General features: G+C 42.8%; 1 protein-coding gene across 1 annotated transcript in view; it reads left to right on the top strand.

Moving 5' to 3' along the window:
• Positions 1-25,235, top strand: part of SH3RF3 (SH3 domain containing ring finger 3) — a 268,399-nt gene that overhangs the window by 174,122 nt on the left and 69,042 nt on the right. The window contains exons 4-6 of the mRNA XM_054974032.1: positions 5,565-5,579; positions 8,195-8,458; positions 23,380-23,475. Of these exons, the coding sequence (XP_054830007.1) occupies positions 5,565-5,579; positions 8,195-8,458; positions 23,380-23,475 (375 nt within the window). The remainder of the gene's footprint in view (positions 1-5,564; positions 5,580-8,194; positions 8,459-23,379; positions 23,476-25,235) is intronic.

Below are 25,235 nucleotides of genomic sequence, written 5' to 3'. Positions count from 1 at the left end.
TGTTTAAGACATGGGGAAATGGCCCTGCTACCAGATAGGCTCAAACCAAACAACAGAACACCACTGGTGTTTACATACAGCTTTCAGCTCAAACCAGTTCATTGCATCTTTAATGACCAGCAACTTATGCAGTGGACAATGACATTCTTCTCTCACAAGCATTGAGGGGCAAACCTTTTCTTGCCCACAGGCAGTTTCCCTAATCTAAAACAACTTACCACTCACTATAATGTAACATGAGCACAGACTCTGGGACCAAGGCCTACAATAAACCAGGATGCCAACTCTGACCCCACGTTCACTCTAACCTAACAAGAGCAGTTATACCATCTCAGGTTCATTCACTTGTGCATCTTCCACTGTTAAATATCTATCAAGTGTCAGCAGTGCCCTTCCACTCTCTACACTGGACAAACAGGGCAGTCCCTACGCAAAAGAATAAATGAATATAAATCTGACATTAAAAATCACAACACTCAAAAACTAGTGGGAGAACGTTTTAATTTTCAAGGACCTTCCATTGCTGACTTAAAGGTGGCTGTCCTCAAACAAAGAATCTTTAAGAGTAGATTGCAACATGAGATTGCTGCACATGAGTTCAGAACAAGGTTGAAGAAATAAGATTCTTATCTCACTACAGATGCTGATTTCTGCTCTAGTCAAGCACCTTTATATCCTGGCTCCCTTATTTGTTTCACCCATCCCATGGGAATACAAAGGCACAAGGATCTCCATTTCTCTTTGTATTTGAAGACAGGAGCTTTGAGTCTTGAAAACTTATACCTCGAAAATCATGTTAGTCTCTAAGGTGCCGCTGAACTCAAATCCTGCTGCATAACTAATAGTAAGTCTTCAATATTTCAGACAGAAGGTCTGCTTAACAGGATTCCTTTTAAAATGAACATAATTGCTTAAAATGTTCTTGCTTACACACATCTTCAGTCATGCAGTGAAGATTCTAGAGCTGTGGTGGCAGCTGCTGCCAAAGCAGTGTTTTTTTTTTAAATCTCCTCAGCCAATCTGATCTTCAGTGGCCAATCAGAAGCCCTGCTGGGCAAAGGCATCATCTTGACTCGTCCATTTTCTAAAAACACTTGGTAGGCACTAGGGAAGGTGTTGGTGGGTGTCTTGGTGCCCACAGGTGCCATGTTGAGGACCCTGTCCTTATTTCATAAAAGCATAGAGTTGGAAGGGGCTTTATGGACCACATAGACTAACTCCCTGCCCAATGCAGGAACAGCCTAAAGTATTCCTCAGAAAGTATTCATCCAGCCGTTCCCTGAAAACTCCCAATGGCGGGGAATCCACCACATCCCTAGGCAGCTGATTCTACTGTTGAATTACTCTTTAACTTGAAGAAGTTTTTCCTAATATCCATCTGATACCTTCCCTCTTGTAGTTTAACCCAGTTATTGCAAGTCCTAGCCCCTGCTGCCAACAGGAACAGCTTCCTTCCCTCCCCTAGTGACAGCCTTTCAAATACTTAAATAGAGCAATCATGTCTCCCCTCAGTCTCCTCTTTTCCAAGTCCCTCAGTCTTTCCTCGTAGGGCTTGGTTTCCAGTTGCCTGCTCATCCTGGTTTCTCTCCTCTGCACAGGTTCCAGTTTGTCCACATCAATTTTGAAGTGAGGCCTCCAGAACTAACACTCCAGGTGGGGCCTGACCAACATAGTATATCGTGGGAAATGACATCCTGTGATTTGGACGTTATGCCTTTGTTGATACAACCAAAGATTTTGCAGCTTCATCACACTGACTTCTCATATTTAGCTTCCCATCCAATCATGCCCTAAGATTTTGTTCACACACACTGCTCCCCAGAAGTGTATCCCCCCCCAATCCAGTGCAGTTATCTAACCAGTTCCCTGTCCATCTAACCATCCTAAAATCCAATCCACAGTCCTCTAATTTACTAGGGTACTGTCTGCTTCGTAGAGCCAAGCTACAAGTGATGCCTTACACAGGTTGGACACTTGTCAGCTTCCCTCAAGTTTCGATGGAAAATGTAGGCATCCTGGTCTTGCAGCTGTAATGGAGAGCCAAGCTGTAAAACCAGGACGCCTACATTTCCCATCAAAATTTGAAGTAAGCTGACAAGTGTCCAACCTGTGTAAGGCGTCACTTGTAGCTTGGCTCTGAGAGACCTCTTGAAATATGAGGTAGAAAAGAGCAAGCTGTTGTCACTCTTTTGCCACACCTGCTGTGGGAAGGGCGATCTCAAGAGTAGCAAGAACGTTGGCTTTAATTAACTTCCTGTATTTTGTAATGTTACCTCTTTGTTTCCCCTTTTGCTGCTTTGCAGATGTGAAATAAAACCTATTTATAATTTGTTCTTGGATGCTGAAAGACATTCTGAGTTATTTTCCTCTTATGCTGGCAGTGCTAAGCTTACTGTATCAGAATGGGAAAAAGTGGTAGGATCCTTTCCTTACATGTGCAAACTACAATCAGAAAGAGAATTATTGGCTGGCCTACAGCAGCATCTACTGAAAGGATATGTTGTGGTCCAAGAATATGTGATGCCCAAGTAAAATGTTATATGACCACCACATCCAGGTAAATGCATAACATGGTTTACCAGGGACAGACTTTATTTTCTGGTTTCTATTCCTGGTAAGATACTCCCCGTCTTTTTACCTTTTCATGATGCCTTTTAAAAAATGTTGCTGGTCTGAGATGTTTGAGTTACTCAAAGTTCTTCTTCCACCTTTGGAATTTCTACAATGAATATCTCTGAGTGTGTAGATCATTCCACTTTATATGTGTAGCTCACATGCACACTAAGGCACACACAGAGCTGCCAGGTCCCCTGCTGTGGTGAGAGATCCCCTGCCCCTAGCCTTCACCCCCACACACGCACACACACTGCCATTCATCTGGTTAGCACAGGGGAGAAAGGTGAGCAGAGGCAGGTCAGAGTATGCTGAACGTGCGGGCTCCGTAAGTCCAATGACAACACTTTGGTTTAAACTGGAAGCTACAGGATCTCAGTGGGGTCAAGTCTCTAAGAATCAGCCCAAGACAAAACAAAAATGCTAGGTCTTGGGCCTGCTGAGGTGCCTGCTGGAAGTGACATCATTGGACCTGTGGAGCCCATGTGCAGCGTACTCTGGCCTCCCTCTGCTTACCAGGAAAGGAGGATCAGCACCCCTCCATCCCCAGAGTTGCCAGGTCACCATACCCTCTCAGTGGGAAAGGAGTTGACCCAGTACTCACAGGTACACTTCTGGTGCCAATGCAATGATGCCACTTCTGGAAGTGATGTCATTGCATTTTGCACAGGAATGCTTTTAAAATTTTAGAATTGGCCTATTTGGGGCCAAAATCAGTCCCCGGAAAGTGCAGGAGTACTCCTGCACAAAGTGTGATGACATCACTTCAGGAAGTGACATAGTCATGTCCCACCAGGGCCGTGCTTGCCACACACTTGCTTGGGTTGCCTGCTGGTGGCGGGTGATTGCCAGGCAGCTTGCAACCTCTTGCTGATCGCCAGTGATTGGTGGGCAGTGGGGCAAACTGCCAGGAGATTGCCCGCCACCAGCAGACACCTGGGACCTCTACTTACACCCCAGGATTAATGCCAAAGTTCTCCATCCTGAAGGATACTTTTTGAGTTTGTGTTCTTGAGTTTGTACAAGCTATGAGGGGCTCTTTGCTAACTAGGAAGAGAGAAAATGGAGAGACAAGTTTGTTTGTTTGTTTGTCTGTCTGTATTCCAGCTTCCTCCCCAGTGGGGACCCAAAGTGACTTACATTCGCCTCTCCTCTATTTTATCCTCAGAACAACCCTGTGAGGTAGGTTAGGCTGAGAGCGTGTGACTGTCTCAAGGTCACCCAACAGGCTTCCATGGTAGAGTGGGGATTTGAACCTGGTTTTCCCAGATCCTAATCCAACACTCTCTAGTTGGGAGGTGTTGCCTCAGGGCCATCCACTGCCATAGAAATGCAGATGACCCTGGCCAGAGAAGAACAATAGGCAACTAGAGTTATACCTAAGCCATAGGCTAGAGAGATCCAGAATGCCAAACGGCAGAGGCCATTTCCTGTAGACAGGAAGGGGGAAAGGGTCTGCTGAGAGTGGGGTAAGGCTGATAATAAAAACTCATGAGTATGTTGAAAGGAGTGCCCTCTTGGCCATGTTGTAAGGGAGTCCATCTTAGCTCAAAAAAACAACCATCAGCACATGGTACTGAACTCACCAGGGGATGATCCCTAGATACGGAAACCAAGGTAATGGACGTTTTCTAATTTCTTGCATCTCTAAGAATTATATTTCCTATCACTTTATTATCATCTGTAGGGATACATAAGAGCCAGGGACTAGTAGAGGGTTTGAATTCTATTCATATTTCTTTTTATCCTTGCTCAGGCTGTTCTGTTTGCAAATACAACATGCACTTTTCATTTAAAATGCAGTCAGTCTGTTAAGCCCCTGTGTGCAGTCTATGCAATCCAGTAGTGGGGGGGGGGCAGTTAAACCCTGTTCCCCTAGTGTACTCTGCTAATTGTGTTGACCCCTTCAGTAGCAAGTATGAAAGGAAAGGGAAACATAAACACGTAACTCAGCCTTTAAATGGCAAATGGCAGAGATATCTTAAGCTCAAAGCTCAAATCTTGAAGCAAAGTGATCCCCTAAATTAGTTTGATGATGGTGGGGGGCATGGGCTGGCAGGGATGGGGGTCATGGAACCGCTGGTTGTCACTCCCACACTGGGCAGAAAAGAGAATTGTGAGCCCCATTTCCCCACACCTGCAAACACACACCCTTAAAAAATTGGGTTTTCTGATTGTATGTTACCAAATCAGGAAAAAATATACATTATTATGTTCACACAGAATAGTGACCACACATATTGAGAGGACTGTGCCTAGCATGATCTCCCCCTGAATCCTAACAATTGATCATAACAACGGAAATGGGCTTTAGAGGATTTGTAATAGCGGAATCAGAAACTTCAGGAAACATTGGTTGGCCAAGACATGAAGTTGCAAAACTTGAGGCACACATTTATATACAACAAAGAATAGGAGGAACTGGCAAGGAGGAAGTAGGAGGCCAGGCCACTGTGTACCAGGGTGCCAAGGGCGCCTAGGATTACTATCTAGATAGTGGGCGCTAAATTTCCAATACTGATTTCAACTAACCAGCCAGTTCTTCAGTTGTAGGCTTCTAGTTACCATTTAATTGCCTGATGATTGTTGTCTGTCAGTTTGCCAGCAGGTACTTTCTTAAGTGCTGTTGTTTGATTCGGCTGAAACATAAATGCAGAATGATTGAGTTGCTAGTGTATTATTAGGAGCTCGTAAAGACCCTTTTCACAGTATTAATGCTTCAGGCTCTCTTGTCAGCACTGATTGATTATAATAGAAAGTAAACCTTCCGCAGAATTCAGCATTATACAGAAAACATTGAAATACATAGAGGGCTAAGGTCCCCCCCGAGCCCCTATTGTTGTGACATAGTTTAAATCTATAGTAAATGGACAATTTTGTTTTATTTCTTGCTAATACAAGAACCACATGGGGAAATCAATGCAAGTCATCAATTTTCTAATGCATTTTAGAAAAGGAGTTGCCTTGTTGTAAAGCTCCATTTTCCAGGCAACTTTTTATCAGGGCGCTACAAGAAACTCATGAGGAGAACTCAAGCCGGAGAGATAATGATGCAACTATATATAGTGTTGAGAAAAAAATGTGGGTTTACAGTCAGAAAAGCACTAGGGAAATAGGAGAAATTGTTCAGCACTTCCTTTTCTCAAGGCCATGTCACACATTATCCAGGAAAAAAACATGCTTACCAGAGAGTATACACTAGCAGGAAGACAGCTAATCTCACTCTGACACAAATGCCCACCTGATAACATGTATTCAGAAATGTCTTTGTTGCATTTCTCTTTTATGCTTCTTGGTATTTAAACATCATAGATCTACATCTAAAAATGTAATATGACGTGATCCTCAGCTGTAAGTAAAGATTTTCTGTCTTCTCTCTAGTATACCAGTCTACCCTTCCCTCACTGATTGTGCCATGAATATTTTCCCTTTTGTTCCAAGACTGAAATAGGAATAGGCAGGGGTTTTTTTCTGGGAAAAGAGGTGGTGGAACTCAGTGGGTTATCCTTGGAGAAAATGGTCACATGGCTGGTGGCCCCGCCCCCTGATCTCCAGACAGAGGGGAGTTTAGAATGCCCTTGGCACCGCTCAGCAGTGCGGAGGGCAATCTCAACTCCCCTCTGTCTGGAGATCAGGGGGCGGGGCCACCAGCCATGTGACCATTTTCAAGAGATTCCGGAACTCCGTTCCCCCGCATTCCCCCTGAAAAAAAACCCTGGGAATAGGAATGGTATTTGGCCAGCAGTTACAGTATAAAAGAAGTGGGATATGAATGAAAAGGAACGGTTGCTGATTATTGGCCGTCGTCACATGGGCTTTTATTTAGCGCTAAAAAGGCGCTTAAATGGTGCCATTTCCCGGCAAAAACCCACCTTGAAGCGATTTCCTCATTGCTATTTTTTGCTTGATAGTTGCGATATTTTGCACCTCAGTGTGAATGCCTCACATCGATGTATTTCGCCTCGCAACGTCCTATGCCCTCCCTTCAATCCCAGAATCCATTTCTTCCTGCGACTCCCCTTTTTTTAATTTTATTATGTCCTTATAACGCCATAACGACATAACACAATGCAAACTTTCTGCTGAAGTAAAAATGACTCAATTGCCATGGCAGAGTCTTCAGCTATGGGGATCACGTCAGACAGGGAGTTTTCTGTGGGCAAAGGGCTATTTATATAATTTCAAAGTTGGAAAAACAAAAGGGTCGTAATGTTTATATGCTGTTAATCCGTTATAGCGGAATTAAACGCCAGAATAATAAAAAAAAGGGGGGAGGAGCTGCTTCTGTGCGGTTAGAGAGAACAGAACAGAGTGCTTCGGTGTGGACAGCTGGTGGCGCGAAGAGCCGTTAGGTGACCCAAAGAAACGTTACTGTGCCGATAACAGGTAGGACGCTATATGCTGTAAATTTAATGGAAGAGATGCCCGTGTGACGACGGCCATTGTCTTCTGTTCATTCTTCCTTTAGTAAGCATTAGGCTAATCCTTTGGGACTGTTTACATGCTCATCTTTCCATGTTTTATTGTTTCTCTCACTTTTCTTTTTTTCTTTTAAACTATTTCTTTGTGCCCCCCTTTTATGGCATAAAAGTAATTATTGTGTTTTATAAATAAAAGTTCAATACAGTACACAAGTCGGCTCTCTCAGAGGATTTTTGAAATAATAACGGACTTAGCATGAATCAAGCTCTTGAGACTTACTGGCACAATTCAGATGTAGCACCAAACCATGATTTAATGCTGTAGGTAAGAAGCCTGTGCTGTCTTCCATCCCCCACTCTGTGAGAGACAATTCGAGGGTCCTGAGTGAGCACAAACCAAAGTTTGTTGTCACCTCCAAACTGGCACACCATTGGAGGCTTTTGAATTGGCTTACAAAATGTAAGTTGGTATACAATTAAAAAATTAATATGCCTTAATAATCAAGCAACAACTGATATCTTGAACTCAGCCCCCTCTGAAGTGCAAACTTAAAATTCCTGTGTAAAAAAAAAGCGTAAAAAGGTTGGTGCTAAGCATTGAAATGAGAGAAGGTGTTTTACAACTGGGGTGCCACAATTGTTATTGCTCAAATCAGAAGTAGATTCTTGAGTTATTTGAGGGCAGTCAGCGGAAATCTTGTTCATCTACTTAGTTGGGTTCATGAGATTTCTTCAGGAATTACCCTTATCTTTTCAAGCAGGTCTTCATAAAATACATATATTTTGAAAAATATGTTTGCACCCATGATGGCTATATATTTTTTAAATGAAAGTTGGGATTTTTCAGGAAGCTAAATCCTTCAAGCAATACCACGTTCTCTAAGTTATATGCTGCCCCACACAATTCCTGCTTTCCTTCACCTCTCTTTTATGCTTCCATTTGTTCTTTTCAACATGATGTGATGAATAACTGATGATGTTTTAATTTCTGTTAGTTGATGCTTTATTTTATGGATCTTTTCTTGGTTTAGTATTGGCTTTTTAAAATCTTTTTTTAGGTGCCTCATTTGGCTAAAATGCAGGATACAAAGTATAGAGAAATAAATAAATGATTTTAAACTACATATTATCTTTCTTTCTTCTTGCAGAATTCCTCTCAGCTTCCGTATGGAAAGGCTCTGTATGCTTATGAGGGGAAAGAGCCAGGTGACCTTAAGTTTAACAAAGGAGACATCATTATATTGCGACGAAAAGTAGACGAGAATTGGTATCACGGTGAACTGAATGGAAATCATGGCTTTTTCCCAGCAAGCTACATCCAGTGTATCAAACCACTTCCTCCAGCTCCACCTCAAGGCAAAGCACTTTATGACTTCGAAATAAAGGACAAAGATCAAGACAAGGACTGTCTATCCTTCACTAAGGTAAAATCCAGTACCCCTTTCTGACCTAATTAGTATCTGTGAAGTTTAAAATGTGTTTGTTGCTCTGCTCTTGCTTGTGACAAGAAGACAGTTAAATCCTTGACCTTGTTTCCATGTTTTATTCAGCCACATGTCTCACTGTCTTGGTATGTTTAAGGTTGAGGAGGAAGGAGAGATATCTTCACAAAGAAATAAAAGTTGTGGCTTCTTTGACACAACAAGCCATAGTTTCATCACACTCTTAAGCTTGGTTTACAAATTCTATTAGACCTGTTGAAATGGATCATACCTCTGCTTCCCAGTTGTCCACCAGTGGCGGGCAATCTCCTGGGGGTTTGCTCTGTTGCTTGCTGATCACTAGAGAGCAGCAGGAGGTGGCAAGCCCCCCGGAGATCACATGCCACCAGCAGGCAACCCGAAAAAGCATGCACTGGGCGTGCTGCCAGTGGGGTGTGACATCACTCCCTGAAGTGACATTGTTGCGCCAGCCACAGGCATGCTCCTGTGTTTTGCTGGGGCCAATTTTGGCCTCAAACAGGTACGTCTATGGCCAGCATGATGACTTTACTTCCCAGAAGTGACATCATCATGCAAGCGCTGGGAGCACATGTGCACGAAAAGCAACATCCACAGAGCCAGGTCCTTCTCCCACCCTCCACCCACCCACCCCCATCAAGAGGGTATAGGGATTTGGCATCCCTAATCATACCACTTCAAATTGTGAGTGGATGGTCATTTTTTTCATTGTTTCCCTGTGTAAACAAACTTCCTGGGAATAGAAAATTAGTATAGTTGTGAGGAAGCTAGCCTAAAACCTCCTTCCATGATAGACTAATCTTTAACATGCAGAAGATTTAATACATGGGAACTCATAACTAGAATATCCTCTCTGAACCTTCATTCTGAAGTGGTACAGTCCACTATTCCACCTCAGCTTGTTGCGTTCTTGGTGTGCTGCAGTTATAAACCAGGCCTCATGCATGGCAGTTACAGAAGCTTGGACTTTCAAAAAAATTTCACAGACACAGCAAAATGATCATAAGACACCAGAATTAGAAGCAGCAGAAAGTTGGTTTTTCAAGCTGAGTGCCATGTTGCATAGCAGTGCTGTAACTCTACAGCCTATCCTAGTCCAACCCAGGGGTCCCCAATGTGGTTCCTATCAGTACCTTTCCTGGCACCCACCAAGTATTTTTTAAGTGAGTAGGGCTATATGAGGCTTTTGTCCACTGGAGATCTAATTGGCCACTGGAGAGCTAATTGACTGAACAGATTTTTTAAAATATTGCTTTGGGAGCAGCTGGAACCACACCACAAGGATCTTTACTGAGTGACTGAAGGTAAGCTATGTGTATACAACGAAATATTTTTAAACACTGTTTATTTTAAAACGCAAAAAGCTTCTTCTTGAAATGTTGTAGAGTTACTGTTAGAGCCAGGGGTTTTTTTCTGGGAAAAGAGGTGGTGGAACTCTCAAGACGGAAACGAGGAAGAAACACACCAGATTCTTTGAAATCATATTATTTTAAAGCACTATTGCCAAGTATTTTCAAGAGCTGCCGGAACTCCGTTCCCCCTGAAAAAAAGCCCTGGTTAGAGCTATATATAACCTCACCCCTGACATTCTGTGGTTGGCTATGCCTTCTGTGGTGGCCATTTTGAGTTCGGCTTTACTTCCTGTGGTGACCTATGTCAGAATTCCAAAAACATCCACAAGCTCAAAAAGATTGGGGCCCTCAGTCCTATATAGTACAGACCATGGAACTGTTACACTGGGAACAATGCTTACAGCAAGCACAGAACTCCTTCTGAATTCATATTCAGTTTCTCCAGTGTTACTAAAAACTCAAAGACACAGTCAAAGCCACCCCAAAATCTGCTTTTATGCTGAAACTAACCAGAAACTATTGTTATGAACTGTTGATTTGCTCTCGGTTGTTGTACCGGAGTGAGAACACCAAATTTTATCATCTGGTGTTAGAGTGACTTTCAGAGCATGCCTTGACTGGAAGGGTATCTTCAGGAAGCTACACTTTTTGGAGCAATTTTCCAATGATGGCTGTTTTCACACGGCCACATGCCCAGAAGATCGTGCAAAACTCACAGCATAAAAGTGTCTTCCTAGCACAATTACTCAGCACGATCCTTTTTAATGGCGCTTTTTCTGACATCATTGGATCATTAAAGGGGATCGTGCTGGGAGATAATGCTCGGAGGAGGCTTCATGCTGTGAGTTTGCGTGATCTCCCAGGACGCGTGTGAAAACGGCTGATGATTCCAATGAAAACAGTGAAGAATTTTACAGAGAATGGTTAAATAGTGATTTATACAGATGGTGACATGTGCATAGGATACATCAGGGATCTGTGAATATTAATATGTATGATTAAAGGAATCTCAATGCTCAACATTCCTAAGAGATGCAATCACAGAAGCTGAACAGGATCTAGAGCAGGGGTGGCCAAACTGCGGCTCAGGAGCTGCAGGCGGCTCTTCCAGACATATTGTGCGGCTCCCAGAGGTCTCTGAGTATTGCCGTGGCTGTACAGTTTATTTTAGTTTATTTCCCTCCCTCCCCTTCTTTCCTTCCATATCTTTCATATTTTCAATAAAAATGTTGGGGTTGCCAGGTCCGACTCAGAAAATACCTGGGGACTTCGGGGGTGAAGCCTAGCAAGGATGTGATACCACTTTTGTCAAAGGTCAGGTGATGACTCTTCCCAAGCCCCACCCCTTTTGATTATGTCACTTCCAGCATACTGCACCAAAACCCCACCCCTTCCTGTGATGCCACTTTCAGGACACTCCCACAAACTCACCTCTTCCTCTGAAGTCAGTTCAATGCGTCATGTTTTGCGGCTCTCAAACATCTGACATTTATTCTATGTGGCTCTTACATTAAGCAAGTTTGGCCACCCCTGATCTAGAGGTTGCATCTCCTAGTCATTTGTGCAAAATCTTTATCTCCTCCCCAATTTACTTAATGGGAGTAACTTTTGGCATAAATGACTGCTGACATACTGATGGTGCTGCTTGCAGTACATCAAAGTTTCTCATCTCTTGAGTATATACGGTATAATTTTCAAATACAATGGGTTGTTTTTCCTCAGGTAAGTTTCTGGTTGCTTTCTCATTCATCTTTGATCATGTTACCATCTTTCTTCATGCTTCCATCCTCCTTTAGCAGTGGCTGCTTTGTTTTGCCGCAGGGACTAGTGGTTGCTTCTCCACAGCATTTTTTATTCTTTGGCTTCCCTCCTTCTGTACGCCCTGTCACCTAGTAACTGGGTCTTTGTCTCTTGTCTGTTGTTTTCTCTGACAGCGGATAATCTATTTCTCATCTAGGGACTTCACTCTGTCTTTATTTCATCAGGTTTTTCTATGCTAATTGTGGCTGTCACCTTGCTGATGAAGCTTCCTGTTCAGATGGGTTTTGGATCCCACACACTGCTGAAGTCAGTCAGCTCAGCGCCTCATGAATGACATGAGCTAACTCTGCCACGGATATGATTTGTCACTCAGTGAAATTTTTAGACGTAAAATTTTCATTTCAGCGTGACTGAGAAAGAGGGGGAGAGCCTGTTTGCCTTCTGGAGACCCTGGGCTGGATTTCAATCTCATTCCCATTAATGACATTTCACTGAAAGGGGTTACAAGTGTCAAATCCAGCATTAATAAGAACAGAATGAGGCTGCTTTGCCTTTTCTTTAAATGGCCATCTGATTTGCTTATACAAAACATTTATAAGAGGCTAATGAATACCTTACAAAGAATGATTCCCCCCCCCGCCCCCCCATTGGCTTGAAATGTTTACTGGGAGAACATTACTGTGAAAAGTCTAAGGCACTTCCTGTTTTTTTTACAGTGGGATTTAGGTTAAAATTTCAAACCCAAACATTCAGAAACTTTCTCCTAGCCAGTAGCCATCATATTTCTGCTCAGACTCTTATTCTTCATCCATATTCCCATTTGGTATGTTTCTGAAGAGCAGAACCACAAGTGACAAAAGGCACAGGTTGGACACTTGTCAGCTTCCCTCAAGTTTTGATGGGAAATGTAGGCAGCTTGGTGGAATGCTGGACAAGTGACAGTTGAAAAGTCCATTGGACAGCAGTCGGAGAGCCAAGCTGCAAGTCTAGGATGCCTACATTTCCCATCAAAACTTGAGGGAAGCTGACTAGTGTCCAACCTGTGCCTTTTGTTACTTGTGGTTCCGCTCTGAGTGGCCTCTCCAGGCTACTTCTAGTACTCAAACTGTTTCTCTGCGAGTTCAGAGATCCATGAGGCTGAGTATGATCCCCAGTTCCTAGGTCTTTATTTGTGAATCCAACCACAAATACTGATACTTTAAAAGCTCTGCATCCCAAAATAAACTTTGGACCATCGCATATCAAACATCCTAAGACTCAAGGGGCTCTGCCAGAGCTTTAAAATGGAAATCAGTATTTGTAGTTGGATTAACAAATTAGGAATAGTGAACCTACTTAAGCGTCATGACCCTTTCTAGGTTTCATAACCAGTTTTTGTTTTCAAGAATACTTGTCCCTGAGGCTGAATGTTTTTGAGCATGTGCAGAGTCCATTTCCCTTGAAAGGAAATTTAAAAGAAGACAAATTGTACTAATTAAAAGGCAGCCTGGGTCAGCTACTCTTCTAAGTGAGTGAGAAGCCTTGGACTCTTCTCTGGCATGGTTGATACGTCATTATTTATTTATATTATTTAAAGTCTGCTTTTCTCACCAAGACTGAAAGTGGATTACATAGTGTAAGACAATATGATCAACCACTGGGACATACAATGGAATATTTAAACAATGCAAAAGGATATACATAAATTCAAATTCAGGAATACAGAGATGAAACAATGCTGAACAAAACAAATAATTTGATATGGCATCTTCAACAAAACAGAAACTATCCAGTAGGAGCATATCTACACCAACAGACATGTCAGACTCCGTCTGTGGGGGTGACTCCCTCCAGCACCCCCTTTTTTCAGTCCCAGACGTGGATGAGCCTCAGAATCTGGGACGGAGGAAGGGATTATTGCACCACTCTACCCCCAAAGCTCCTTGGGATTGGTCTGGTCCTTCCTGCTTGACCCACCATGGGCCAGCCTAATGAAGGATTGTCTGGGGGTGGGCTGACTCTGAACAACCCAGAATGCTCTGTCTTCAGGGGTGGGCACAAAGTGAGTGAAGGGAATGTGAGCCAATGGCATCCCTGGCTGGGTCCTCCCTTCTCCTGCTATTGTGCCTTCCTGCTCAGGCCCCAGAAGGCCCCAGCCACTCCTAGCCTTTGTATGTGATGGCCAAATCTTTGAATTGAGCACGATAACTGATAGGTAGCCAGTGGAGACTGCAGAATGAGAGTAATGTGCCTGCTGCTTTGACTTCTGATAATATTTGAGCTACGGTGTTCTGCACAACAGCTGTCAGGTAGCAACTCAGTACCTGTACTGCATAACCTGAGGATTTGGATAGTGAGATATAGAGCTGAGTAATATCTGCATATTGATGGCAACCAATTCCATAGCTATGAAATGTTTCTCCTAAAGGCTTTATGTAGAGGTTGAATAACATGACGGATAAGATTGCCCTCTGTGGAACCCCGCCAGATCATTCCCACCCTGGTGATAGCTGGCAACCAACAGCAACCCTCTGAGTCCATTCCATGAGGAACAATTTAAACCAGTCCAAGGCACATCCCCAATACCTACTTCTGCATCTAAGCAGTCTGCTGAATCAAAGGCTACAGATAAATCCAAGAGGAGCAATAAAGAAGCAGAGCCTTTGTCTATATTCAAATGTAGGTTATCAGCTAAGTGCACCAGAGCCATCTTCGTTGCATAGCCCAGCCTGAAACCAAACTGAAAAATATCTGGCATAAGAGCTACCCGAGAAGACCTGGAGTGGATCACCTACTGCTCTCTCAATCACTTTGCCCAAAATGTGCAGATTAGGAGAATGAGTTGAGAGAAGGTGCCCTCAGTTAGTGACAGTTATAGACATCGAGGGCTCAATTAAGTAGTCTTTACAAGATTTTAGCAGCCAAGGTGGGCAAGAATCAGGTACATAAGTAGTAGCCTTCACAGATGCCAGGATCCGTCTTTCTGGGTCCCCCCTCCCCCCAGTATGCTCTCACCTTTGGGGAAAGAATAGTAAAACTAGTATTTCTGCATCTTTGTAGGTCCCCCTGGTGTGCAGAAGATTCTTTCCATGCCTGGCCCTGTTGTGCTACTTTCATTATCTGAATACAGGGCCCAGGAGTTTGCAGCTAGATAGAGTGATTACACCGTGATGGACGAATTCTCTGGCAGAGAGGAGAACGCTGGTGTCTTCAGGGGGTCTTTGTGAAACTGTATATATTTAAATATTTACAAGCTGAGCAGGAACAAATGTGAAGCAGTAATCAGCTCAGTTGTGCAATCCAAAGCAAACTTAATACAAGTACAGAAATCCAACAAACTGAGAATCTTGCAACTAACTTCTTCTCACAAGCATCTCCTTGGCCGGTGCCAACAAATGCAGGAAAAACCCACATATCCCATATCTTGGGCTCTTCAGTGATTATTAATGCTTCCTCCAATTTGAGTTAAATGTCTACTTCAGTTCGGGTTTTTTTAAAAAAACACTTGTGAGGTTACAGAGGACATGGCTGGGCTCCTTAACTTTATAGTGGTCAGCCTGGCTATGATACCGCAAACCACTATAATATTAACTATTTACTTTATTGCTTTGTGTTTCTAGGCACTCACTCTCAGCCTAGAACAGCATTTAACAATCAAAGTAGAATGAAATTTAACACGAGCCTTTAACTCATATGAGGCCTATTGTAAAACCAAACCAGTCTAAGAACCAGGCGAGAACGAGGCAAGACAATTACCCGCATTATAAAAATAGAATTTTTCCATTGGCAATAAATATGCATAATCAGAATGCTGGTTGGATCTTTAGCAATTTATTCTTTTTTTTCCTCCCTTTTTAAATGGTACTATGTTATTACCAGATGGCAACTAATGATGATAGTGACAGCTGAACAGTATGTGCTATGATGCCATTCTGCCATTGTTGAAATCTTTCTGTTACTCATTTTAAAGATGCTGCCTCCATAAAATGTCATGAATGATTCTTACTATGTGCCATTTTGTGTTACTAAAGCTTGCCTTTGAGACATTTGATTTCATGTAATTTTTCCAAGAAAGGAGTTGACATTTTATTTTTTAATAAATCAGGCTTTCTTGAAATGATTGATCTTCAACACAGTTTCTGACAGTAGTTATAAAATGGAATTGTACATCTTAACAGCGCCATTGAAGAAGCTGTCAGACAATGACTAATTCTCATCCTTTTTGGTTACAGTAAACAAAAGAAAAGGCATAAAGTGTCCCTGCAAAACAAAGAGGAGGTGCTTTCGAAATAGCACCTTTCAGACTTTGCTTTATCATATGGAAATGAATTTACTGTGTTGCGATAGCAGTTATTGCAGAAAAGAGACATTTTGTTGGATATGTAGATTAGCTGAATCAGATCAAAGGTCATGTATTCAGCATCCTGTTTCCAAGAGAGGATGGCCAGCTGTTTACTAGGGGCCTAGCAACCGCCCTCCATCATTATTACCCTCTTCAGCAAATGATATTCAGCAGTATATTCCCTCTCAACATGGAGGTTCCATTTACCGGTCATGACTAGACATGGGCACGAACAGCATTAAAAACAGAAAAAACCCACGAACAGCCCATTCGTCTGTTCGCGAACAAGCCGTTTGTAAGGCTCCATTCTAAACGAACAAGTGGTCGTTGCAAGCCTCTTTCATTACCTTCATCAGCCGTTCATCAAGCCAGACAGTCTGGGGTCTTTCAATCAATTCCCCTGGCAATGGCAGGGACTGAACTCTGTCTGAACTCCTTCTGGCTTTCCTTCTGGCTTTAACCCTTCAAAGTACTTCCAGCAGAGATTCCTGTTTTTGCCACTGTGAAGAGAAAATAACAACAAAGGGGGAGACCCATGCATCATGACTTTCCCGGGGTACAATCTCTCTGAAACTTGGGGGGTCTTCGGAGGACAGTGAGGACTATGTCCCCTGCAAATTTGGTGGGTATTGGACATTGGGAAGGTCAGTTTGTAACCCCTCAAAGTAGCTGCCTTCCAACAGGCAGTTCTGTTTTTGCCACTGTGAAGAGAAAATGACAGCAAAGGGGGGGGCACATGGATCATGGCTTTTCCAGAGTTCAATCTCTTTGAAACTTGGGGGGTCTTTGGAGGATAGTGAGGACTATGTCCCCTGCAAATTTGGTGGGTATTGGACATTGGGAAGGTCAGTTTGTGGGGTGTTTAAAGGGCCCTGCCCTTTGCATGTGGCAGGAAAGGGCCCTTTAAACTATCTGATAGTTTAAAGGGATCTTTAAGGGACCACAAACAACAAACAACGAACATGTTTGTGAACAGGGTCATGTTCATTACTGTTCGTTGTTCATTGTTCATGGATGAACAATGAACAACAAACAGCTTGTTCATGTTTTTTTTTCCATTCGTGCCCATGTGTCACGACTAATAGCTGTTGATAAAACTGCATTTGATGAATCCCTTTTCTAAAGTTATCTAAACCAGCTACTGTCACATCTTCAGACCATTAAATCTTAAGTCCAGCATACTGTTTCACACAGTGGGCAGTTGCTCTGGAGGTAAGTTTGCCATTCCCCACCCCCATCTGCCACCCCTCCCCAGCTTTGCTCACCTGATTGGTGGGGGGTAAGGTATGGGGAAAGACATGTGCGTATGCTCCTGCATTCCCCTGTTGCACCGGAAAATGACATCATTTTCCGTATGACATAGGAGCCACAAGGCACGCTGAAGCCCAGTTCAATAAAAATCACCTCTGAAGAGGTGGTTTTTACTGTATTGGTCTTCAGAGCACCCCACAGCTCCTCCATTGTGCTGAAAAATGATGTCATTTTCTGGTGCAATAGGGGACCATGGGAGCGCATATGCAGGCATCAGCTGAGCCTCAAGAGGAAGGGCGTTTCACAGGCGAGGTGCACCAGTGAAAATGCCTTGTTTCTGGTTTCCACCTGCCTCTTTTCTACAAATGGTGCTTGACAGAGCAGGGTTTGTGATGGGCTGGAGATAGTCTGCTCAATCCTTTTTAAAAACCAGCTATTCTAGTAGCCATCACTAAGGCCACTGGAACTGAATTCCACAATTTCATTATTCATTTACTTTATTGATAGTCCATTTTTCTCACTAAGACTCAAGACAGATCAGAAGATATAAAAGAGTGCAATAAAACAGCATAAAACAACCAATGAACAATGCAATTGGACTAGGGTTGCAAAATCAGAGTACAATGGGAACAACAACTACCTAAAGCAAGCTATACAAATAACCGTACAAAAACTGGATTATAAGGTGTAGGACAATACAGCAAAAGCAGTCGGTACCCACGCATTGCATAAACAAGTACTTTTTTGTCTTCCTACCTCTGTTGCTCATTGACTTCACAGGGGATACCTAACCCCTAATATTATGGGTGCAGGAGAAAAATATTCTCTATGGCTGATTCCGCACATGTTGGATAATGCACTTTCTATGAACTTTATCAATCATTTAAGGTGGATTTTTTGTTCCGCACGCAAAAAAATCCATTCCAAATGATCTATAAAGAGGATTGGAAGTGCATTATCCAATGTGTGCGGAATCACTATATATCCACTTTGGTCCTCCCATGCTTAATTTTATAAACCTCTGTCATGTCCCCACTTGGTCATCTTTGTTCTAAATTGAAAAATCCTAGAATCTTTTACTTTTCCTTGTAGGACTTGTTCTCCAACCCCTTAATTATCTTGATTGCCTACTTCTGTACTTTTTCCTGCTCTTCAATATCTTTTTTCTTTTCTAGTAATGAATTCTATAAGTTAATCACTATGTAAAAAAGTACCTTGTTTTTTGGACTGTCCTGAATGTATCGACAGTTAGTTTCATGGGATGCCCCAAAGTTCTAAGATTATGAACGAGGTGGGGGGAAAAAAATCTTGTTCTGCTTTTCCTGCACTATGCAGAATTTTATAAACCTCTGCCATATTACCTTTAATTATCTTTTCTCTAAATAAAAATGCCCCAAATGTTATAATAATAGCAGCAGTATGCTTATACACCACCATTCTAGACAGATTATTGCCCACTCAGAGCAATGAACAAAGTCAGTGTTATTATTATCCCCACAATACAGTTGGGGAGCTGGAGGTAGGAGGAGTGGCTTATCCAAGGCCACCTGCTAAGCTCATGGCAATAGTGGGATTCAAACCAGCAGAGTGTGGATTCACAGCTCAGCCACATAACCATTATGTTACAATCCCTCTCCATAGTGCCTCTCTATATTGCCTCTTGATCATTTCATTTATGCTTTTAGAATCTTTTCCAGATTTGTGATCTCCTTTTTGAGATGGAGGAAATTGTCTGACGAACTATACACAGTAGTTTGGAGCCAAAGAACCATTTAAAAAAAGATCTCATGGAACGATTTTGGCTGCTTTCCCTTTCATTCTTCGATTCTCTGTGCCTCTCAAAAAGCTACTCCTGGGTTCAGGGGCCCCTGAGAAACAATGTGCGATATGGCACAGGGGGCTGCAGTGCAAAGAAGGAATCAACAAAAATGTCCCTCTTGCACAAGCCAATGTGCATGCAAGGTGGTGGGTTGTTGATTCACACAGGGCAGCAACATTCATTTATGTACAGGCATTATAGCATTGCAACTTCATCTTTAATTCCTTTTCTCATAATTTTAATCCTGGATTGCCGTTTCATTACATTTCATTGTGATTGAGTTTGCTTCAGTATGTGCCTATGGTACCTCATTTGCCGTTGTGTCGCTCATTCTCCTAAGTCTAGAAAGATCCTCTTTGAGTGCTGCATAGCTAATTGGGTTTTCACCACCCTGAATAAGTTTGTGTCATCTACAGACTTGGCCATCTCACTCCACATTTTTTAATATTAATGGTCCTTTTGAATTTAACCCATGGAATCTGTAAGTACACCATATTCCAGATAATTTAATGTAGTATGACATTGACACATTGTAGGATCATGAAGGTGAATGCTGAGTAAGAAATTTTTTTGAAAATTATTATCTATAAAAACGTTAGCAGTTTAATGACTATAAAAGATATCACCTTTCCATTGTGGCTACTGTCTAAAAACTGCTCATCCTGAAGGAATGCATAAAAATATGAGAACATAAGAGGCACTCTGTTGGGTCAGACTAGAGGCTCATCCATGGATCATCAGGGCTAGTCAGGGATTTTTTTCAGCAGGAACGCGGTTGTAAAGAGTGGGCAAACCCTCTGGGCCTGGTTCTGGTGCTGATAACAGCCACACAGTACCCCAGAAGCTCTCCCAGAGTAGTATGCCCCGCCTGTTTATACCAGACTCACAGGTTTCAGGGTTCTTAGCTGGAAGCCCTTGTGCACAGCAGGCAGACACTCAAGACACAGGAAGGATAATTATTTATTAGCTCAAGAGAACAGTCAAATTAACAATACTCACTCTTGAGGCAAAGCAATGGCAATAAAAAAAAGAGCTTGACCTAATCTTAGCTAAAACAAAGCCCACTAGACAAATAGGTACCCAACCTCCATGCTCCTATGATTCAGCCTCTTCCCCCTTTCTTTTCGATCCACCCCGCCTTTTCTTAAGCCTGGGGGAGGAGCCGCCTAATCAAGGACAACCACCAGGTGCACTTAATTAGCCACTTATCCATTGTTCTAGACAGCGGTGGAACAGAGTTCCGGAACCTCTTGAAAATGACCACATGGCTGGTGGCCCCGCCCCCTGATCTCCAGACAGAGGGGAGTTTAGATTGCCCTCCGCACTGCAGCAGCGCGGAGGGCAATCTAAACTCCCCTCTGTCTGGAGATCAGGGGGCGGGGCCACCAGCCATGTGACCATTTTCTCCAAGGGCAACCCACTGAGTTCCACCACCTCTTTTCCTAGAAAAAAAGCTCTGGGGCTAGTTATATACCACAGTTCATCAGCAAGCAACATAAATTTTGCAGGATGTGGTATCACTCACTCCTTTGAATCTTGGCAGGGGGGGGGTGGGCGGTTAAAGCATAAATTACATATTTTAAAATATTATGCCCATGGAATTCTCAAAAGTTAGGTAAGAGGTTGAATAAGATTCCCAAAGATTGTGGTGGGTCTTAATTGACCTGCCTAGGTCCTTGTCCTTCCCCGTGACAAGCAAAGAAAGAACGGCACAATCCTAAACAGAGTTAACTCTTCTAAGTGCATTAAAGTCTACAGGTTTAGAAAGGTCTCATTCTGTTTAGGATTGCCCTGTACATCATTCAAAAATAGTAAACACTGCAGAACAGATTGAAGTGACGTAAGGGGAAATGGCAGAGTTCGACTTGTGCTGGAGGAGAATTTGCTAGGAGGTTGCTAAAACGCCTGCTTTAACCTGAAATATTTTGGACAGCCAGGGTACAAAATTTTATTTTTTAATTACAGATAGCTATGATAACTATATCAGTAGTTTGTTCATTATCAGCGTGGCAAGCAGAAACAAGTGTTTCTCACATCTGCTGTTTGCACATATAGAGTGACATCCAGATCTGCTCTCAGTCAAAACAGGATATGGTACAATACCTAGAATTCCTCAATATGATGCTCAAAGGCACGTTATAGCACTGGCAACAGCTGTGCTTTTCTCCTGCTCATTGTGCATTCTGAGTGCTTGAGCGTGTCATCTCACTGACCCCCTCATATATGCAAATTACTCAGCTGCAGAGAATATGAAAACGGGGCGGGTTCAGCTTAGTCACAGGACGTGGAACGTTTTCACTCGTTAAAATGTATTTCGTGTATCACAGCGTTCACTGCCACCATGAAAGACCAGAAGAACTAAACAAATCAACAAGAAAGTATATTTTTGTTAACATTTTGGACCAATAGATCCTTATAGATTTTCAGTCACCTGAACTGTGGTTTCTTTCATTATATATCTAATTATGTATCTAATCTGAACCTGCCCTGAAGGATTAAAACTTTTGTAAGGCATGGTACAGCTGGGGGAGATTTTTCTACAAACCTGTAGGGAAGCCCAGGCAAGGAGAGATTTAAAATCGTCCCAAGTTTTAAAAAATAAATAAAACAATATCTTGCAAAGCATGTTGCGAGATCTCAGCAATCAGCTCAGGTGTTGCCTAACGCCACTTTATCCTGATCCAGGTAGCCCAGGCTAATCTGCTCTCATCAGATCTTGGAAGCTAAACAGGGTAGCCCTGGTTAGTACGTGAATGGAAGATCACCAAGGAAGTATAGGGTTGCTACACAGAGTCAGGCAATGGCAAGCCACTTGTGATCGTCTCTTGCCATGAAAACCCTGTACAGTTGCCACAAGTCAGCTGTGACATGATAGCAAAAAAAAAAATCCATAGGGGTTGCCTAGCAACCTCTAAGATGCATTGGTAGGGCTAGGGGGAGGGGAATAGAATGTTTGGAGGCAGCAAATACTGCAGGTGCTAGGAATAAAAGAAGCCCCCAGCTGGTGAACGCAGGCACTGGCCACCATCAGTGTTTGGCTGAGTGACCCTAGGCTCCCTCCCAGCCCCAAGCCTCTGGTGCTCAGCAATCCACCAGATGCACTGGCAGGTTCAGGAGGAGAATGGACAACTGGGAGGAAGGTGCTGCCAGTGTCAGCAGAGAAAAATTGAGTCTGCATGGGTCAATTTCGCCAGTTCAGTCTCCATACGGCAACATTTTTTTCGTTACAGTCTGCACCAGATTTGCCACTGTGAGCAGTCTCTCTAGCCACCATGCGGCTTTTCACTGGCTTTCCTGGCAGCGCTTATATCCCAATTATAAAAAAAAAATTCTTTGCAGTAGGCTGTTTCCCTGTGCATATTCTTTATTCCATTTTTGGCGTTCCACCTTCTTTCCTCCTCTCCTACCCCCTGTCAGATCATTGCGTTGTGATTGGCGACTCTTGTCTCGCCAGCCACTCCCCCTCACCTCCTTTCCATTCTGCTCTGCTCCCCTTTGCTCTTTTAATTTTTTTTAAAGTCCAGCGCAGGATCGATGAATCACTGGTTTAAATGCATGGGGGCAAGTTCCCTTTTTATTCTTTTTGCTTTGGCACGGGTGGAAATATTGTATAGAGGGCTCAATATCTGGGTATCAAAAATAAAGATTTTAGAGAGGTGCAAACAGCCACATACAAGCCAGTTTCATGATTTTCCACTTAACTTCAGAGAAGTGAGGAGTCATGTCCCCGGGTCAGAAGGGGCTAAAGAAGAAGCCAGCCAGGGGGAGGTGGCACTGAACTCTAGCAATGCCTAGTTTCTCTGTCAGTATAAACAACACTGGTGCTTGCCTCTACTACCCAGCTTCTCTCCCTCCTGGTGGCACAGGAGGCAACAGCAAGGAAGAAGGGGGAGGATTCGATTTCAAACCACCAGGCATGAATTTCTTTATGTCACTTCTGCTGTTAAACATTTGGAGGAATTCATTAACCTCTTTATCTCTTTGCACACACACCAGAGTTAACCTATTCCTTGTGCAACTACTGAGGCATGCTGCCCGTGTTTCATAAGATAGACGGCATTTTCTACTGAGTTAAAAGAATCTGGAAACATGTCATGGTATTTATCTGCATAAACTTATAGGAATTCATGTTGCTGTTCCAATATGGCAAGTGGCTTAACACAGCTAGATAGTGTGTTGTCTTCCCATTATATTACTAATTGGAAAAGTAGGTTGACAAGTACAACCAGCCATGTTTTCCTCTTTTGAAAGTGGTGGCTGCTACATGGAATGTTTACTTCACTAAAATGGGAAATTTATGGGATGCATTTGAAGGAATCAGCACATTTTCCGAAAGACGGTCTGCATTTTGTATATCATATTGTTAACTCTGTTGTTTTAGGATGAAATACTGACGGTCATCAGGAGAGTAGATGATAACTGGGCAGAAGGAATGCTGGGAGATAAGATTGGAATATTCCCTATTTTGTATGTGGAGGTAAGCATTTTACCTGGTGATTGTTTACTTAGCGACAAAGCAAAGTTTTGCCTTCCAAAAGAGCTGGCACAATATTATCATCTCTTAGTGAAAACTCTTTTATTAGGCAAAACAATTGCAGTGCATAGGACTGTCACGGGTGTTCTGATCTAAGGTATCCAATGGGAGGGGATGTCTCATTCAATCTAATTTAATTCAGCATAGCCAATATGCTGTTGAAAACTGTCAAAGACTTCACTCAGGAGTATACGGCTTAATCTCAATTGATGCATGCAGAATATGAGAGAGAACCATCACAACACAAACTTGAATCTGATATTTGCTTTGAAGCCACTATAGAATAGGAATGCATTTTGTCTAGAAATTGTACTTTCCCTTCTTTTTCCATCTCGTTTCCATGAGTCTTTGAGCAGTAGTTTATAATCCTCTTGTAACATTCCTGGTAGCTTCTGCGGCACCCAGCTCCATTCTCATCAAGGCACTCCTATAATTCTTTACTGGGAAACCTAGGATCAGTCTTTGCCTGCATATTAAGACCTCAAGTGGAAAACACAGCTGATTGCCCTTCTAAAGAAAACCCACTACCATGGCCCTTTTCACACTACATACCTGCCTCCAGAACATTGCGAAACGCAGTGCAAAAAATGCGGAAGATAGCGTCTTCTTGCGAGAGTTTTGCACGACGTTGCGCGAGCTTTGTGCGACGACGCTATCTTCCGTGGTTTTTGCACTGCGTTTCGTCATGTTCTGGAAGCAGGTATGTAGTGTGAAATTTCAGTGGTGACATATAAAAATGTAAAGTTTGGCCAGATTGTAAGTTATCTTCTCCAGAAACAACAGGCAGTATGCAGAGAATATAGGAGTAGGCAGCCCCCGCACGTGTGACAGATAGCAGCACCTGGGACCATTTTCTTAGGTTCTCAGGGCTAGATCTCTGTCCAAGCCAATGCAGTATTGGCAGCATTGTTGGAGCCAGTGGGATGGGAGAAGGAAACAGGCAATCCTTATGCCCATTGTTGCCTCCCAGTCCAATACAGCCACCAGCTGAATCCAAGGAAAATCCCTGAGATGCTGCCAAAGACACTGCGGCTTGATTTACTCTGAGCATGTCTGGCCAAATACAGCCCGCTTTCCATTTCGTTTGCCAGGATACCAGTATCTTCACAGGTAGGCATTGCATGGGTGGGGGGGAGGCATTTGGACCACTAAATCGACCATAAAAAGAGGAAAAAATGCATCTAGTATAAACAGTTTATTTTCACAAAATTAAGCAACATATATATTTCAAACAAATCTGTTCATTGAGGGGCGGAATGTATATTATGATTTTCGTAAAATAACAGGTAGTGATTCCACACATGTTGGATAATGCACTTTCAATGCACTTTATCAATAGTTTGATGTGGATTTTTTTGTTCCGCACACGAAAAAATCCGTTCCAAATGATCTGTAAAGAGGATTGGAAGTGCATTATCCAGCATGTGCGGAATCACTCAGAGTTAGTTATCTTATAACAGATATTTAAATGAAATGATGGATATGTGCTGCTGATATGGGAGTTATCTCCCACTTCCTATTCAAACCAGGAATTTTGGCTTGCATAATTACCGCTGTGATACTGAGCTCTGATCATGAAAATGCAGCAGCTTGCCTTTAAAAAGGCCGGGTAGCAGTGGCTTTAACCAAGGACATTCAATAGGGAGTTGGATTAGGTGACCTTTGAGATTTATGGCATCTTTATTGTTCGGCATAGAACAAAT

The sequence above is a fragment of the Eublepharis macularius genome, chromosome 3, assembly GCF_028583425.1.
Source record: "Eublepharis macularius isolate TG4126 chromosome 3, MPM_Emac_v1.0, whole genome shotgun sequence".
NCBI classification, from domain to species: domain Eukaryota; kingdom Metazoa; phylum Chordata; class Lepidosauria; order Squamata; family Eublepharidae; genus Eublepharis; species Eublepharis macularius.
The sequence above is the reverse complement of the archived record's forward strand: the minus strand, read 5'-3'. Positions and strand labels throughout refer to the sequence as shown.